Source organism: Astatotilapia calliptera, chromosome 11, assembly GCF_900246225.1.
Source record: "Astatotilapia calliptera chromosome 11, fAstCal1.2, whole genome shotgun sequence".
Classification (NCBI taxonomy): Eukaryota; Metazoa; Chordata; class Actinopteri; order Cichliformes; family Cichlidae; genus Astatotilapia; species Astatotilapia calliptera.
In genome coordinates this window covers 28,207,066-28,225,899 of record NC_039312.1, presented here as the reverse complement: position 1 = coordinate 28,225,899, position 18,834 = coordinate 28,207,066, and the positions used below count along the sequence as shown (strand labels likewise).

At 38.7% G+C, this 18,834-nt stretch overlaps 1 protein-coding gene across 1 annotated transcript in view; it reads right to left on the bottom strand.

Moving 5' to 3' along the window:
- Positions 1-12,264: 12,264 nt before the first annotated feature.
- Positions 12,265-18,834, bottom strand: part of plekhf2 (pleckstrin homology domain containing, family F (with FYVE domain) member 2) — a 42,376-nt gene continuing 35,806 nt past the window's right edge. The window contains exon 2 of the mRNA XM_026183634.1: positions 12,265-18,265. Within this exon, the coding sequence (XP_026039419.1) occupies positions 17,517-18,254 (738 nt within the window). The 5' untranslated portion in view covers positions 18,255-18,265 and the 3' untranslated portion in view covers positions 12,265-17,516. The remainder of the gene's footprint in view (positions 18,266-18,834) is intronic.

The following is an 18,834-nucleotide window of genomic DNA, read 5'->3' as shown; positions in this document are numbered from 1 at the left end:
ATAGCTCAGAAAGAAAGATAAAGGAGAACTACTTCAACGGTGCCACATGGTGCCAGCAAATTTCTGTGACCGTGCCAAGTTTTACTTTTTTTCCTTTTCTTAACATGAAAGTCATGTTTAGCTAGTGTTATAATACACTGACAGAGATCAGTGTGCACTGCAGAATAATTAACAAGTGCACCGTGAACTAAAAAGTACTTCACATTCAGCTCCATATGATAATTTTTACAGAATAGTTCAACCGCTCAGCCTTACCAGGACACAGAGAAAGCCTTTAACACAGTCAAAACCATAACAAAAGAACATTTTCTGTGTCGGTGTGAATCCGGCCCGTCTGTGAATGAGCTCCTGATTGGACTCTGTTCTGCAGAGTGTGCCGTGGAGAGCTAAGCCGTGTGGGTAATAAGTGGTTATCAAACAGCCATTATACTAGAAGTAATTTCAGCCCAGCGTCATCAAGCTTTAATATGAAAATGCTGCTTAAAGAAATCACAGCCAACCACCAGTAACGACTCATTAATCACCCATCAGCCTCAGTGTTCTCCAACAAGGATGATCTCCATTTAAAATAACATTCACAACGATTTTTTTTTTCTTAAAAAACAAACAAACCCAAAAACGTTTGTTGGCAGGAGTGGGCGCCAATTTACATTCAAATTTTAGATGAATGTTGTGTTTTATTCAATGGAGAGTTAAATATTACTTTAAATTCCAGTTTTCTATTCATATTTATTTTTCTTGGCGAGGTAAAAGTCTTTCAGTTTTGCTTCTCCACTTGACCTTTGCAAAGTTTCAACTCATACCTCAGAAAAAAACAAAATGAAATGCAATGACCTCAGTGTGGAGTACAGAAAAAGGACAATCTTAAAACTTTTAAACAAACGCAAATCAATAGTCATCAAATAGTTAAGATCGCCAATCTATTGATGCGTGCTTCTGAATATGAAATATTCTTCACTTCTCATATCTACTGCTTCCTCCAGCCGGCACCAATAAAGGGCCAGTACGTCTTTTTCAACCACATTTGCTGAACAGTCATCACGAATGTTAAGCAGGATGGTGCACACGATAACGTTAGGCGGAGCTTCCCAGAGGACTGGAGACTGCAACGGCTTTATATTGATGTTAATGATTTCTGACAGGCCTGAATTTATTGAAAGTCCTTCAGACTTTAAACCAAACTTCATGATAAATTACCACTTGTTCTGGTTTTATATTACATCTATAAAGAAACAGAAACTCTTCTATTTAATATTTGATTGTTATGAACTGAGCATCTCTGGTGGGACATTGTGATGATCATTTAGTTAAAGTACCAATAAAAAGAAAAAAGACGCTCAGATGAGCTTAGAGCATTTCATTTCCAATTTTCATTCGAGCTGCAGTTCTGGTTTTCAATTTCAAAAACTGTGTCAACATTTAATTAAATCATTTCCAAGCCAATTTAATTTAAGGCCTCGCACTAGAGACATCTGTACAGCTCTGGGAACATGTCTACTCTAACAGAAGGTCTTATTTATAAAACTGATGATCAATATTGACTTGAGTAGAACCCATGTACAAGTTACTTAGAAAACCTTATTTTGAAATGGAAACGATCTTATCTCCTAGAAAAGTCATCTTCGCACTCTTGCAGTTTCCACTGCGAGACTGAAAGCTTTATGAACAATGTGATAGGAATGATAAACCACATAGAAATGAGCAGAAAAAGGTCTGTCTTCCCATTTTTTTATTCATGGACTCCACTAGAGTAGTTCTGCGTGACTTACAAGTCAAAATAATCCCTGTATAGGTCAAACAAGGACTCAGTTCCCCCAGTTTGTGAAACAAGTTGCTTAACAAACTTTCTTCTGATTGGCTGTCCCTGAGAAGAGCATGTGAGCGGGGTTTGTTTTGCTCAAAACTCAAGCTGTATGCCTGAGATGGCAGCAACTCAATGCATTTATGCATGTAGACATGGTCAAAGCATCAGTCAGAGTGGGGTAAAAAAAAAGCAATTTAAATGACTGAGTGAGGCATGGTTGTTGGAGCTAGACTAGCTGATCTGAGTATATTTAGAAACTGCTCACCTACTGGAATTTTTCCCCCCATACAACCATCTCTACAGTTTTCAGGTAATGGACCAAAACGCAGAAAATATCCAGTTTTTCAAATGTGAGAGGAGAATGGTCAGACTGTTTTGAGTGGAGGAAGGAAGAAAAAAAAAAAAAGCTTCATCCTGTTTAAAGGGGTTTTTCCTTCCCACTGTTGCCAAGGCCTCAAAGGGTTTTAGATTGTTAGTTTTCCATTTAACTTTGTAGACTCCTCACTCTGCAGTAGGTGCCTTGAGATTACTGTTGTTGTGAATTGGCGCTACACAAATGAAACTGAAATCACCAGATTCATTTATTCAACATGTTTTGCATCAAGAGTTCAGGCTGCTGGTGTTTGTGTAGTGGTCTGGTGGACCCTTCACTATCACACTTTGAGCCCTTCAAAATAAATAAAAAAAAAAAAAAAAAAAATATATATATATATATATATATATATAAAAATAAGGAAAAGTAGGTCTCCTTATATATATTTTTAATACAAAACTTTATGAAGACTTCCACCATGAGGCGGCAGTATTTTACCAAAACGTATCCACCTCAACCAACATTAACTTCTTCGGTGTACTTGTGAAGTTTTCGTGTTGCCATCTTGAAACTAATTCCTAAACTTCTGACTAATCTGATGTTTCTGTGTTCAAGATTTTAGAAAGTGTCTCATTTGTGCTTTTCTACTTATCAAAATAGGTCAGCTAATCTTTGCTGCCATTGTATTCATGTTGAGCTAACACTAGCTTCAGTAAGGTTGCTTTGCCTCATGTTAGACTCATTGGATGCTATACTAAAAATGTACATTTAAACGTGCAAGAGGTGACTGGCAGAAAAATGAGTATTGGGGTGTGCGTGTGTCTGCTTGTGTGTGTGTCTGGGGTTGGGTCATAACTCATTATTTGTACATCAAGTTAGAGCTTGAGCTAAATAATTTGCTGCCTAGCTTCAATTACCTCGACCATCACCGTGATCTTGTCTTTCTGAATCTTTGCTTTACTGTTTTGGTCCCTAATTATGCATAAAACCTCATTTGTGCCGGGAAGGGAAACAAGAAACACAGATCACAGCTCTGTAAGATTTCTGGCCCAAGTTTGTGTTTTTTTTATTTAATGCTCAGCATCATTCCCAATAAACACAAGCATACTGTTTGGAAGGATTAATGTAGGAATATTTTTGTAAATGAGGTCTTTGAAGATTTAATTCCTCAGAGGTATTTAAATTAAATACTGTAATCATGCTGCTCATGCTGCCATTTTACCCAAAGCTTCAAATTCTCCCTTTGTGGCGCTTTGTTTAGTTAACAGTTACACAGATATTAAAGTGTAGCACCATTTTAATTCATTTGAGGAATACTGAGTAAGCAAAAAGCAGGAAAAGCAGACAAAACTACAGTGTTTCAGCGATTATTGTCAAATAACAGAAACAAAAATCCTCAAAATGGCCATAAAAAAAACAAATCACACTATCACCATGAATAAAGTCAATATGATGATTTCTTTCATCATCTCAAGCTGCGTCCATAAACAGGCAAGATACCTGCAAATTAGTGCTCAGTAACAAACTAATCAAATGCAATTATTTCCCCTCTCAAAACTGATGCACAGACTTATTGGATGGTATGGAATCACACAGCAGACCATATCATTTGTCTGACAATCCATTAAAAATGCTCCAAATGGCACAAACAGCATGAAAACAGTGTAGAGGTCCAGTTCAGTTACTCCAATTAGCAGAGGTGACGCCAGCAGTGATTGGCTACAGTCCAGAAACCTGCCAATCAAAGCAGCCACACTGCGAACTCCACTGTCCAGGTGTATGAGTAAGAAAATATCAGCTCCCTATACAGTGGTTACGAAGGGAGGAAACTATCATTACAGGCCTAATATGCATTGGACCTGGCTTTTTTTATGCCCCAAGGTTGGTCATTTTAACCAGGAAGTCTCTGGGGATGGATTTGCTTTTGGAGTCAGCCTCGAGCAGCCACTGAGTGCAGTTTTTGGCTCTTTTGCTTTTGCTCCATTTTTCAGTTTTAGGGGGTTTTCACTTGGTCAGATCAGACCCATCTCTGAAGCCTTCATTTTGATTTCAACAACATGCCTGTGAACTTATCTTCCGCAGCTGTGATGCTATCACTGTACAAGATTTTTAAGGTGCTATAATGTCTCAGAATATCATCATCTACAATGACCCTTAAGAAAGGAAAACAAATTGGATATTTGCTGCAGAGGTGCAAAAAAGGAGGGCAGATAATGATGAAGCAAATTTCCAGATGCATTATTTATTATAACCACTGTGTTCAAAAATGGCAAGGTTGAGAAATGCGTCCAGTTTCAGACTCCATCCAGTGTTAAGTGAATCGTTACTGGCAGAGCCCGGGGCCTCAGTCTGACCTGGAGTTATATCACCCAGCACCGGTGTAACACAGGATTGATATCTCTTTAAAAATAACCATCATGATTACTGCTATTACACTCCATTATCAGCTTACTAATAGCAACTGCTTGCTTTGATTACTTGTCACTCACAGGGACGCTGCAGACAGTGCAGTCTTTAAGGCAGACCTAGGCTCAGTGTAAGGTGATCAACTCTCTCATGACTTTCATCTGGAGAGAAATAAATATCACACCGCGAGGGATCATCCGAGGGTGCAGTGTTTGTCTCGTAGATGAGGTGAGAGGAAGAGAGAGAAACCAGACACTCGTGTCTGCCTTCAGTCTGATACTCATCCATCACCTCTTCTTTAAATAATCCTACTCACACAATGTTAAATTAGCTCTTTCTCTTCAGAACTTTCAAAAATAAAAAGCACCTTTATGGCCTCATGCAGCTCTCCTCACTGTTAGAGGAGTTTGTAAAACAATATTTCTATTTTGTGGAAAGTTTCTACTCCACCACATCTCTGTAGTGCATCCCAGCTGTCCGAAAGTTTTAGATACTTCATGTACAAAGACATGCTTAAAAAAACCCAAAACATAGTGTTGGTTATCATTGTATATATGGTACTAAAAACGGTGTGCTAATGCACCTGCTATCATTTGATAGCTACAGCAACCAGGAAACATGGGCAACACACGGGCACAGCCGGGCCTACTGTATTTATATGATCACTTTTAAAAGATGGCTCTGAAGCAAGAAGGTGTTTTCTTCTTTAATACCTCGACTCCTCGGTCCTCATGCCAATCAATTTCTTTACCACCACTAGCTGTCCAGTTTCCTCAGATTCTTTAAGTTCACACGACACATCATGCTGCAGCAAATTAGCCAATAATTGCCAATCAAGCCTTGTTTTCCCACTCATGCTTATGCTTTCAGAGTAATGAAATGATAAAAAAAATTACTGTTTGTATTAGGGATGTATAAATATTGGTAAGATATTAATGTTCCCTTTCTGTTCCTTATTTTATTTTATTTTAAATCAGAGTCTGGGCTCATATAGAGTTTAAAATGCTTTAGATGTGACTTGGAGAGTGTCAGGAAAAAAAGAAAGAAAAAAGTCACAAGTAATAGAGTGGACCACTTGGGCGGGGTTCTTGATTTTCATATACTTTGTACATTAATGCTGTCATTTCAGAAACCTGTTTAGTCTCTGGACACTAAATAGTTAAAAAAAAAAAAAATCAGAATCCCGTCACAAGTGCAGCTCATATGAAATCTTAGATAAATATCAAATATGCCCCTATAACCTCCTTGTGCCATTTCTTTTATGCATGGTGGACATTCTAAAATCTTCCTGTGTCTGTATTTATGGTTTTAAATCATTTTTAATGCAAAGCAGGAGTTCTGGCACAATTTTTCCAGGACTTTATGTCACACTTGGATTGGTTTAGAAGAGAGACACTGCATGAAACTGTAGCTGGCACTGAAAGCTACCGGCTGTTAATCTACACAGAGATAAAATAGCAGGAAGGTAATAGGAGATAGTATTCAGATAACCTGGCTACAAACCAATTGCAAAAAAAAAAAATCTCTGACAGCAGCAGGTTTGTTCATATCCTGTGTGAACCATAGTTCCCTACAAAACAATATATTACAGAAAATTACAATAAAATCTGTCTATAAGCCAAAATTGTTTAAAACACATGAAACGGTGTAGTAGCCACTGACAAATTCAGAGCATGAAACTGCCATTTAAAAAAATGTTGCAATGGCACATAAAAAAAAGAAGAAATGACAGGTGGCACAATGTGGCACTTAAGAAAATGTTAAACCCCATCCTGTCCATTTGAAACTTTTCTTCATCCACACAAAACAGCCCCAACAGGTGGTAACACAAAACAGCCACCTTACCTTAGGCCAGGTTAATGCTGCTTTCACATGAGCAAGCTAATCCATGAAGGAGAATCCATGGCAGGTGTCATTTAACTGCAGTAATTGTTTACCTGGCGCCAGGCCTGGTGACGTAGAGCTTTGTTGAACAGGTGAGTGGACTGAGGCTTCTGCCAGCTCTGCTTTGCGATCACACTCCACGATGTGACCTTAAAATCCACCTTTTCAATGCTGCCGCTGTCGATTTCTGCATTTTATTGCGTTAAATCTGTCGTGTAGTATATCATATACTGTCTATAGTCAAGCCGTCTACAGCCCCCTGTGGTGTCCCGTGTAAACGCAAGTGAAACGAACGTTGCATTCAATGCAGCACGTAAATTGGGGAACGAGTAGCAGAGCGTTTTTGATCATTTACATCACAGTTTTTTTTTTATGACTTTTAACTTGTAATGTAACTTTCTTCAGAGGGTGAACTGCATGAAATGAATCAAGAAAAATGTGAAATTTAAAAAATCTTTCACTTTTTCCACATCAGTGTAATCTGCTTTTGTAAATTACAGATGCACGGCAGGCTCAGCGCTTTGATTCAGACAGCTGCAAAAGTGACAGTTGTTCAAACTTCTGCCTCAGAAAAAATGAGCAGTTTGGACAACCACTCTGACATGATCCATTAATAATGACTTGCTGCAGAGTGCTCTCCAGGTGCAAAGTACAGTCCAAAATTATGCCCTCTTTCTCTGTAATTTTCACTCTTTGCAAAGGCATCCAATGGACCATAATGGACACTTTGGCAGACAGGCTCTGGCACCCCTGCTGCATGAGCATTAGATTCCTTTTGATCCTCAGTTTAATCATGTTTTAGATGAGATATGAATATGACCATGTTTGATTCTAAAAATATCTTGTGTCTCATCCTTGGCTCTACCTTTCACATAGTGCATGTCATTTCTATACAGAGGTCCAGTTGCCATTTAATATAATAATGTTGGTTCTGATAAAATAATTATTTTTTGCTACATTATATATCTTACGGTGCATAGTTTACATAAAGAATGTATTGGTGTAGTATTTTTGAGTGTGCACATCAGTAAAAATCATTGTCATGGTGATTAAAGTTGGGCAGGTTCCTTTTTCAGAAACAGTCAGAGCATTTTCTGTCACCTTTTGCTGTTTCATTTTCATTTTTGTATGTAAAGTGTGCTTGATGCACAAACATGCTTTTCATGCAGGGCTTTGTGAAAATTTAAATACTGGAATACCTTCAATTTTGTTTAGTGCAGTTCTAGCAACACTGAGTTCTTATAATTTTCACATTATGCACATTTTATTTTACTGTAGTGAGTACTTTATTCTAAGAAATCAACAACTAAATTATACTTAAATCTATTAAATGTGAATTATTAACTTTTTTATTTTTAAATAATGTAAATAGTATTACTTAAACACAGATAAGGTTTATCATTTTTAAAAACCTAAACTCTTAAGGGTATTTAATAGGAATGTAATCCAAAAAAGAGCATTATACTCATGAGTATACAAAACTGAAATCAGGGGACTAATGCTTGAAAACATGCTCACTTATTCCTGATATTGTGGCAGTTGCATATTGTCAGCAGATTAAATGTGCAACCCTTTCTTTTTTCGGACAGCAGGGAAGAGAGTATAAATTAATATTATGGGAGTTAATGTCCGGCTCATGTGTCCTAAAAACAACACCTTTGATAAACAGTTTTATTACTTTCTCACGTCATATGACACACAAATATTGTAGCCACTACAAAGAATGTTTCAGTAATGCTGTCTAACAGCAGCTAACAGAGGCTAACAGCAGCTAACAGTAGCAAAAACTGCAGCAATTAAAGACAGAAAATTTCAGAATATTCTCAACAACTCACCTCAGTACCGCTGCAATCGAGCACATGTTAGCGTCACTGACTCATTGACTCGTACTGAACTCTTTTCTCAGTTTTACAGCCTCCTTCAGAGTAAAAAGAAAAGGACACCGACTTAGGTAAACAGAGTGATAGCTTACACTCAATACAGATAAACATCAGCCAGAGTTGTGTATCCTACAGAAGCCACCATAACTAGACTTATGCTCAAATTGGGAGGAGTAAGAAAACAGTACTCAGTTGATTGTAATCTGCAACTTACTCACATCTAGTGATGATATTTTACACACTACTTTTGACTTTTTTCTGCTGATCAAACTTTTTCATATAGATAAAACATTTTTCTTTGAGTAATCTCATCCTGTGCTTTACTTTTCAGCTGTGTGCCATCTCCATTAACATATTACACATCCAGCAGTGGCAGTGCTGAAAACATCTGATAACTTTGACTGTATTTAATAAATATTAAACACCTGAACTCCTTGTTATGGTACTTCTGAGATTTGCTTTGATAAAGAAGTTGTGTTTGACAGATATTTTAACATATCATAATTTATTCATTATTCCTTCACACACTTACATCTCCTATAGCATAATGGGATTAAAGACTTTTTTAACTGTATGAAGCCTGCAAACTACGTTCCTTTAAAATTTAACATAAAGCTGCTGATTGGCTCCTGCTGTGGCTTTAGTTTATATGAAGACTGTAAAACAGACAACCCTAATAAGAAAGCTTTGAAAAGGATATTCTACATGTTCAATATTTGAAATATCATCAGTATATCCATGCCTTTTTTAATCACTTATCTAATATGGGTAACAGAGTGCTGGTGCCTATCACAGCCAATTTAGGAAGAGAGGTGAGGTACACCCTGGACAATCACAGTCACATCACTGGGCTAACACAGAGGGAGAAATAATCAGTCCCACACTAAAATAATATCAGATATATGGGTCTTTACAGTGTACAGGGAATTTAAAATGCCTGTTGTGAAATAGCATTGCATAAATAAAAATGAACTGAAACTAGCTGGCAAGACAACTCTTTAATTTACACTCAGAAGAGCAATGGAAACTGTGGAAAGCTACAGTTTTGGCTGAATAATCTGCTGACTGACTCCTGCCCCACTGTTTTCACATGATCCTTTCATAGTTTGTAAAGGCAGTCGACAGAAGCAGTGAGAGCGATGGATGGCCCGTGAGGATAAATCAGATCAGTAATTTTAAATGCTTTATCTAACTGGAACCAAATTTGGACTAAGTGTACAAACTGAGGCCACAAATAAGAACTGTGCTATAATTAAACATTAAAAAACTAAAAAGTCTGCATACAAATCGCTAAAACTAAAGGACGGAAACATGTCAGGCATTGTTAGATCATTATAACTTATAAACAGCTTGTTGTTACTGTCACAATTTGTGAGAGGACTCCTGAAATCAGGAATCTCGGCAAGTTACACTTAAAAGCCACTGCCAACTGTGATTTAGACGTCGAACAATCAATCTTTACTTTTAAGCACAGGCCACCTCCAGAGCTGAGAGATGAAGTCTGTGCAAAGTGACAACAACTGCAGTTCCTCTATCGGCCACTAGAGGAAAGCCCCAAAAGGGAGTCTATCATAATAGGCTCTTATGTTAAAATGTCCAACTGTACAGCATTAAAAGGTTAAGCAAAAAGTCAAATGTGTTTTGACTTCTATGGATTACAACTCTGCCTGGGGTGATTACTTTTCACAGCTCATTCAGTGGGTAATTGCATCAGGGGTGTGGACCGACAGGCATCCAAACAGACATCTGGAGTCAATCAGCTTCTGCTAGGCTTCATCCACGACCGTCAGTCATTAAACTGTATGATGTGTGTGCTGCTGGGAGCCTTTCAGTGCAATTTTGAATGTATTATCTGACTTATACTACAGCACACTGTATAGTAAACACCATCCAGGATCTAGTGAGTTAAAAACTAGCATTTTATTAGTCTGTCAGCTACTCAGCTGATTAAACTCTGCTGCACTGATGCAATTTGTGAATGCAGCTTGTCAACCGAGGCAGTGGCCAAATATGGTGTCCAAAGCCAGTAGGTGACATCACAATGGCTGTGGCCATTTTTATGTTACCCATGCTTTTAAATTAGACTAAAAGTAACAAGAGTGTCCACACGTTACCGGTTTGTTTCCAGTACTGACCCACAGAAATATATTTATTTTTAGATTACCGCATGACATTTGTACTAAACACTATAGTTATAAGGCATTTTACATACATATTGATGTAATATTTCTACAGTATCTACTGAATAATCTATAAATTTAACATCAAATTTCATCTGACTACGTTAAAGTATTATAGTGTAATTAAAATTTCATACCAATTTACTTAGTCTATAGTGTTTATATGTTGGTATAAGAGCTAATTTATAGGGGTTAACACAATGAAGCTACTTTGGGTGCTCCTTTATACACAAGGTGTCGCCACGGTGACTCCAGATGTTTTGTTTGGCAGATTTTTTTTAACCCCTTCCTGACAAAACCACTAATGGAAAAAGCGTGTAAAAATTAATAAATACGAGTCATAGAATATGAGATAAATGTGTCTTCAGCTCTTTTTTCTGACTTCTTTTGGGCACTTTTACTGTGCCCTTTAGTCTCCAGGAGTGTATAGGGTGTTTGATTTCTCCGTGCAGCTTTTGATCTTAATCAGGAACTCAGTTAACCACAGTACACTTAGTTCGAGCTGTTTACGTTTCTTTGGTTTTCCTGTTTGTCATGGCTGTGAAGACAAGCTTTTATTTCTTACTGCTGGGATTTTCATACCAAGTTTTCTTTAATAACTACATAACTAAAAAAAAAAAAAAAAGGACACACTCAACAGTAACACACTTTTAAAGATGAAATCAACCTCAGTTGCATTTGTTAGTGCAAAAATCACGTTTAATAATCATGAAATCTATTTTCACAAGATGACCCTCTTATTTTTTCCCAGAAAGAGGTCAAATAAAGACAACACAGGACAATATTTGAATTTTAACCATTACATCATTTATATAAGAGATACTAAAGCAATTCTTAAAGAATTAGTATGAAGATGATATGCTGGGTTACATTCTGATTTAAGCCCTTTTTAGAGAATTAAGATTACCCGCAAAACTAGGAAATAAAACCAACAATGAAATCAAACAGCAACAGAAAACATTTGTACAACAAAACCTAAATCACAAGAAGCAATGAGATCTTTTTCAGCTGTCCCAAGTTGGCTCCTAAGGAAAATGTGTGAATCTCAAGATCTGCAGCTCTTCTCCGATTCACTTGTGGATATTATCCCACATCTGAAAACATCACCACCCTCAACCAAGTGGTTCATACTGTGAGCGACATGAGCTGAACTGAGCAGCATTCAACCACCATGTGTTAGTTTACTGGCTGAATATAAAAATTACTGGCCCATATTTTCAAAATAAAAACATTCACTTTTCTCCTATTTATATCTTTATAGCCTTAGTATTTTACCTCTGGACTCAAAGACTGTCTTTCTGTCACATTTGGCGCTTAAGTTTGGACATGTGTAGAGAGTGAGTCCACACTATCCTGATAGACCCGTATGTGTCAGACTCACAGCAAATTGTCCAAAAAAAATAAAATAAATAAAAAGTAGATTTTGAGCTTTAATTATCCCTGCAGCATTGTGGCTGGCTCAGCTGTTCTTACAGCCACTGAAAGATGAAATGTGTGCTGGAAAAAGCCGAGAAAAATCATGATAATGAATCAATTTTCTGCACAGCTTCCAGCTGCAAATCCATGCTACTAACAAGAACAAATACTAGATGTTAGGTTTAGATTATTTACAGCCTCCGGTGACTTTTCCACTGCTTTGCCATTTCACGACCTATAAACACAACATAAAGGTCACATGCTTGAGATAATGTTAGAGTTTTGAATACAAGCGCATCGCCTGAATGCAGCAGAGGAGTGATCAGCTTTAAAAAAAAAAAAAAAAGTCACAAGTAACACACATTATATTCACTCTTTCAGTTGAAGGTTTTATTTTTATTTTATTTATTTGTTATTAACGTGCCCTTCCTGCATTAGTTTCACTATTGGGCCATTTAAGAAAAAGAAAAAAAAATCCTCTAAAAATCAAAACAATTACATGTGTGATTTGTTTACATGTGACATTTTCTTAATCAATGCTTGGAGAAGTAATCAGAACCCCTCAATCTACAATCAACACAAACAGTGCCAACTGTCAGACATGTTGCTCACAGTGTGAACACACAAACAGCTGGACACTGTAATTTACAGCACAAAAGTTCTGGCCAAATGGAAAAGTGGGGAAAAAAAAAAAAAGGCAGTTAAGTGTAACATTCTCAATCAGCCAAGATTTAGATGATGTTTTTTTATGTTCATGGTTCACTCTGCAGCAGGATCACACTGTACAGACAATCTTGTGGGGGGAGTAATGACTCATCGGGTTTTTGTACGTCTGCATCAGACTGTGTCATTTCTCTTGGTCAATATGTTTGGGAGGTTGGGAGGTGAAAAAAAAAAAATCTAATTTGGCTGGAGTTTGATTCAATTTTAGTCAAACTGTGGAATGAGACATTTAAAAACAAATACATATTGCAATCCTTAGTTTTGTACTGTATACTAGAAGTTTTACTACCAAGAAATCAGCATTGTGACCCGTTTAAGTGCATATAACCCCCCCAAAAACACAGGAACTAGGTGTCTTTGAACCGTGCATTTAATATTTGCCGGCTGCTGTTGCCTGTCCTGAGGAGCAGGATCTCTTAAAACACACGTGGCTGCATGGCGGCCATCAAAACGTTCCCATCTGTTTTTTAACCGTATTACAAAGCTGCAGATGCTGATGACATGTGACAGACAGGACGAAGAGGAGGGCTGAGCACAAAGAGACTTGAGACAGCGTCATTTCAGAAACTTATGAGAACTGTACAACAAAAACATTACAACCCAAACAACCCAAATCTGTACAAATGTACAAAAATCAACAGGCTTAAAACAACATGAGGATTCATTTGAAAATGTCCAGTCGCTGTGGATCTGACAGTATATGGTAACAACCTGGATCAGAGTCCATGTGCCGACTTTGTTGAGTGCAATCCACAGCAAACCTGAGGCCGGACTTTGTGCTTCTGGATTCGACTGTGACGTCATCGTCTCTCCGTGAGCACCACCGCCACAGTGAGTATAAAGGACAGCTGGTTAGTGATCATTAACATGGTCATTTCTCTTATCGCTATAACATTACCAGAAAGTTTAACCTATAAGATCATAACAAGAAAATGATCCCTTTCTTCTTCCTGTTCTGCTGGTTTACTGAGATGCTTAATGCTGCACTGTTACCGTATATCTGTGTAGAAAGAAAGTCAAAATGAAGGAAATCATCTGTAGACACTCACAGAGGTGTTGGACATAAAGGTAAAGGTTCGGCTTTTGTTAGAAGCAACGCAAACTTGTTTTCCCAATCCCGTTTGATCTCAGATAAAAGCAAAATCACTTCTGTGGTTTCGGTTTCTAGTCCTGACTGCAGTGTGCTCATGTACATCTTATCCCATGCCTTTTGTTTTAAACAAACACCTGTGAGTTTCATTCCAAAAAACCTGATGCAGTTAATGTGCTCTATTTAACAAGAAGAAAACTTCCAAAATACAAGTTCACACTTTCACCCGTCTGTGAAAATGAAGTTTCACGTGAGTGAGAGTCTGCTTGGATGGAGCTGGGTGTGACAGGCTGTCCCGTAGGAGGTGTTTTGACTTTTTCAGTCAGCCGATCAAACAGATGCACTTTAGTGAAATCAATGCAGCAGTCCACGCTGACTTTATGGTGACCTTTACACTCTGTAGCTCATTTAAAACAAACAAAAAAAGTCTCATCCAAGCTGCTGATGTCCTGCTTTCACACTTCGATAGGTTCATACAATATGTTAAGATTACTCGTTCAGTCGAGTTGTCAATAGGTAAAATGCCTGGCATTCTAATGCATTCCTGGCAGATGACATGACTGTCATGTACTGCATGTCTTGCGTTTCTAGTGTGACTGAAAAAAATTCGCGTCAATATTCCAGAGTTTCAAAATCTTTTCTTAAGAATACTGTAAACGCCCGTCAATGTGACGCGTGATGCGTCAATCTGATAAAAATGTTGGATTTTCTAAGCAGACATGCAGTGACGCAGGGAAACAGGACAGACGAGAATCCTAACTCAGTCTTGGTTTAGATGCTACAAGTGCACTTTTACAAATAGTGACAATCCTGAGACCTCCAACAGCACAGAATGAGCCAGCAGAGAAGCAGACTGACGAGTATCTGAGTACAAGCTTGGGTCATAAATACCGAGAAATTAATGATCCTGCAGAGTTCAGAGTCAACTTTGAGTGCTGTTTATTTGAAAATGTTGGTCTGAGGAATGAAACTCTTCACAGGACTCACCGAGAACAGAAACTCGCACTGAAACTGATAACATGAACATCTGGTAAGCGAACTGAACCTGAGTTCTCTGCAGGCTGTAGAAGGTAGTCAATTCCCCAAAGGAGTATTTTTTTTCAGTTCCTTGTTCAGTACCCAATCACATGACTTAATTCACACACACACTGTGTCACATGATCTACAAGCTGTGGTTTCCATGGAGAAGTGATGGTACTGAAAAAGGAAGCAAGTACACAAGGAAGGAAGGAAGGAAAGAAAGATGGACAGACTGTTATGGTCGCTTGTGTTGGCAGAGTTCAAAAGAGGTGTGTTTGTTTTATGACACAGTATTTCCCTCTGACGTAAAAGAGCAGCACAGTAAAGGGCAAGTGACAGGAAGACAACATGCCGATTTCCTGATGTTCATTCCAGAAAACCTGCTAAGCTGCTGAGCAGGTAGGAATTTCACAACCTATGGTTCACACACAGTTGTGCAAGAAAAGAAAAACACACACCAGGCCCTAAAACTTCCTTATTACTGCATTTCATTTCATTCAGTCATTCACTGGAGGCATTAGCTGAGTGTTAAACAATCGTATTGCAAACAGAATCCAAACTACTGCTTGCTGCTACCTCTCTGTGAGGTATTACATTAATCGGATCCGTTTGTATAACACAAAGATAAAAATAACCTACAGCTAACAAAACCCAACCAGGTGCAAAAAACTTCAATTCTTTGTCTTTACCCACTCTAGCAACTTCATGTTTTACCAATTTTTGTCTTTTGTTATAATGTGACATTAAAGTTATAGCAAAGACTTAACAGCCCCACAAGAATATTTTGCAACTTGGTTTAGCAGATTTTATTTTTGCAGTCTGTTTGAAGGAACACCACGATCCATGACTGATTTGGTAGCTGATAACACCATGACCTTATTTTAAAAGTTCAGTCCCAAAGGCCTTCTAATCTCACGTTACTCAAGACGCTATTTTGGCCATCTTGGCATTGTGTTGGACTTGGAGGTCATTACTTTGCTTGAGTTCTTGGATTCTAGCACCACCGCCCTGTACTCCATCTGACAACTGGAGATCTTCTGCTGCAAACCCTAGAACTACGGTTGTTTGAAGCTGTAATGCTTTTTGTGTCTCAAACTCTGAGCTCAGCTGCAGAGCAGAACAGGGCCTAGCAGCTAAAGAGGATGAAAGACTCATTGGAGATGCAGGTGAGTGTAACGCTCAATTACTTATGTATCACAGGGTACTTGCTGATTAAAATATTTCAGAAAGGGCCCTTTATGAAGGGTATTGTTTATCATGGATGGACAATGGAGCCAAAATGGAATTAAAATATGTGGGAAATGCTGTATAATTACTCACAGGCGGGGTCAGTGCAACAGCTTTTTGGGAACAAATGAACATATCAGCCCAGCACTGCAAAGTAATGTGTGCTTTATTTAATCAATATTCAGAATCAGAGTATATTTGGCTGGCTAGTTATTTATTTCTGAAGGTAAACTTTAGATTATTTGATAAGCAATGGGGTGTTTGATAGAAGTCTAACTAGATTTCCCAGCCATGGTCGGCTACAAAAGATTTTCACAAGGTCTAAAGCAACCTCTCAACTAGCGTTCAATCAGCCTCGTCTGGAACACAGGTCCACACAAGCCATCTGTTGAAAGGTGTGTGTGTGAGAGAGAGAATGTTGATCACCAATACTTTCCATTCATCCTCTGGTTTTTAACACAATGTGGAAACAAGGCAATTAGGTTCCTCTAGGTAAAAATTGCCCACTAGCAGCTAAATGGAAAAGCCGGTGACTGCCCTTACAAGATTGGATGGCTGGTTTAAGTGACTTTCAAGTGTTTCTAGGAACAAATTGAACCGTTCTCATCTGATCCCTGGTCTATAATCGCCCTGGTCTTCACACAAAACCAAACAACAACCCTACCCTCTATAATGTGTTTCAGAGTCAACCTATCATGAAGTCGCTGTTTTTTGCAGTCTTGTTTTATTATCTAATAACCTTTCTGCTTGCTGAAGGCTAAGCTGAGTTTTCTACAAGGCACTATGTGAGGGTATAGAAGAAGGCAGAGTAAGCTTGGGGGCAGCCTCTAAGAAAACTCATACGTGGTTGTTAAAAGAGAAACAATCGCTCATCGTGAGACAAGCTTTAGTTGATTTGTCAAAAGCAGCTATAGTAGATTAGAAAAAGCTCTGCGTTTAGCACAATAGATATTTATAAAAGGGAAACTTTTCATTTTGCTGGAGTCCAATTTACAAAAATAGTGCAGAATTCTGTTATAATAAAGTCCTGTTTGGTGAAATACCTGAAAGAAAACCAAAGACAGGCTACAGCCCAAACATTTGCTTTTCCCTGCAGAAATTACAAGCAGTTACCTTGTTTAGGTCCATGGAGAGAGCACGGACAAAAATAAGAAAGAAAGAAGAAGAAATTAACTTAAGCTGAGTATAGAGCAGAGGGCAAGTCTCTCATTAGCACCTTTGTTTTCTGTAGTGACTAACTGAAGCTAATTAAGAGGGAAGGGAGAAGGGCTGTGATGAACAGTCAAAACTTTATCTCAAAGTGCTGCTGGTCACCCAGGCAGTTTCTCAAGTGACTGATTAATCACTGCGTTCAGGAAAGTATTTATCCCTGCTGGATTCATAGAAAAGGGTAAAACATTTTGGTTTGTTGATGAGACCAGAACTCCAAAGTGAATTAATGAATTAATCCAGAATTCCTCTCTTGGTGGATCATGATTCAATCACAAGGATGAAAAACACAAAAAATGTAATCAGCAGAGTACTTCCTCCACGGCAGAGAGATGGACAGACCGTTGGGAGGATCGGACCTTCCTCAGTCACTGCTGTCGTCATCGTCGTCATCATCCGAGAGGTTGTTGCTGTGGAACTTTGACCCCGGCCGAGTGATGGAGTCTGAGCGTGCCTGGTTTACGGATGTCAGCTGCTCGTAGCAGTGCTCGCAGACACGAACTGGTTTGGACGACTGGCTAGGAAGGAGGTACTTCTTCTCTGAGCACGGCCCACAGACCACAAATCCACATTTCCTGCAGTGGTGGCGGCGGCTGACTGGCGTGAACTTCACCTTCTTGCAGCGCATGCACACAGAGGCCTCTGAGTCGGGCACCCATACAGCCGCGTGCTCTCCTGTAGGGGACTTGCCACTCTTCTGCAGCAAGTCTCCGACACATTTCCCTATGTGGTTCATCCATTCGGACTTCTCGGTGGCAGTAGCAGCATACACAGCGAAAGACTTGGTGGGCGTCTTGATGAGCCAGCCATTGCGCAGGTCGCCTTCATCTGGCACTGTGTCGATGGTGACGCTCTCCAGAGGGATGATGTGCTGCTTATTGTACTTCTTCTTCTGAATGACGATGTTACCATAAACCAAGATGTCGTTGAAGAGGAAGAACTGCCGTGCCTTTGGCTTCTTTCGGCAGAGTTTAGTGAGAACACCCTCACCAATCAGCACACGGCCTGGGATGGCCAGTGGCTGACCTGCAGCGCCGAAGCAGCTCTCAACCACCGCAATCCGCTTGGAGTTGGCCTCGCTGTTCGCAAGCCGGTCCACCATCTTCACCTCACCTGGAGGAAGACAAACAGAAGAAAGTTGAGAACAAACATTGGGGATTTTTTTGTTTTGTTTTTTTAAATTGAGCAACACAGCCAAATAAGCAATTCTAAAAGTTTCTAGTTTGAAAACGAGACCAGCGAGCCTTGACTAATTAAATTTTTATCAACATCTTATTAAAATATAGCAGACTTGCAGGAAAAGTAATATTTTCAGGACTTATTCTTATGCCCATCTGAGTCACCGCAGAGCAAATAAAGCCAGACAGAGAACACTCTACCAAGAGTGACCCTGACAATTTAAAAAAATAAATAAATTTTAACAAAATCGTGCCAAGTCCATCACTGTGAGCAGTACTTTACGTAGTTCTTTTAGAGTAACTTTACATATTTAACTCTTGGTCACATGTATGCTTTTGTTTTCTTGCAAATGTTTTTACTCATTCTAGTTGATTCTTTGTGAGTTCTTGTGAGTTCCCACTTGATATCAGTTTAACATTTTGAAGAAAGAAAAAAAAAGCAAAAAAAAAGCAGAGTAATTGGGGTTCTTCCGGCGTTTAACTTTCACTTTGTTATGCCATAAA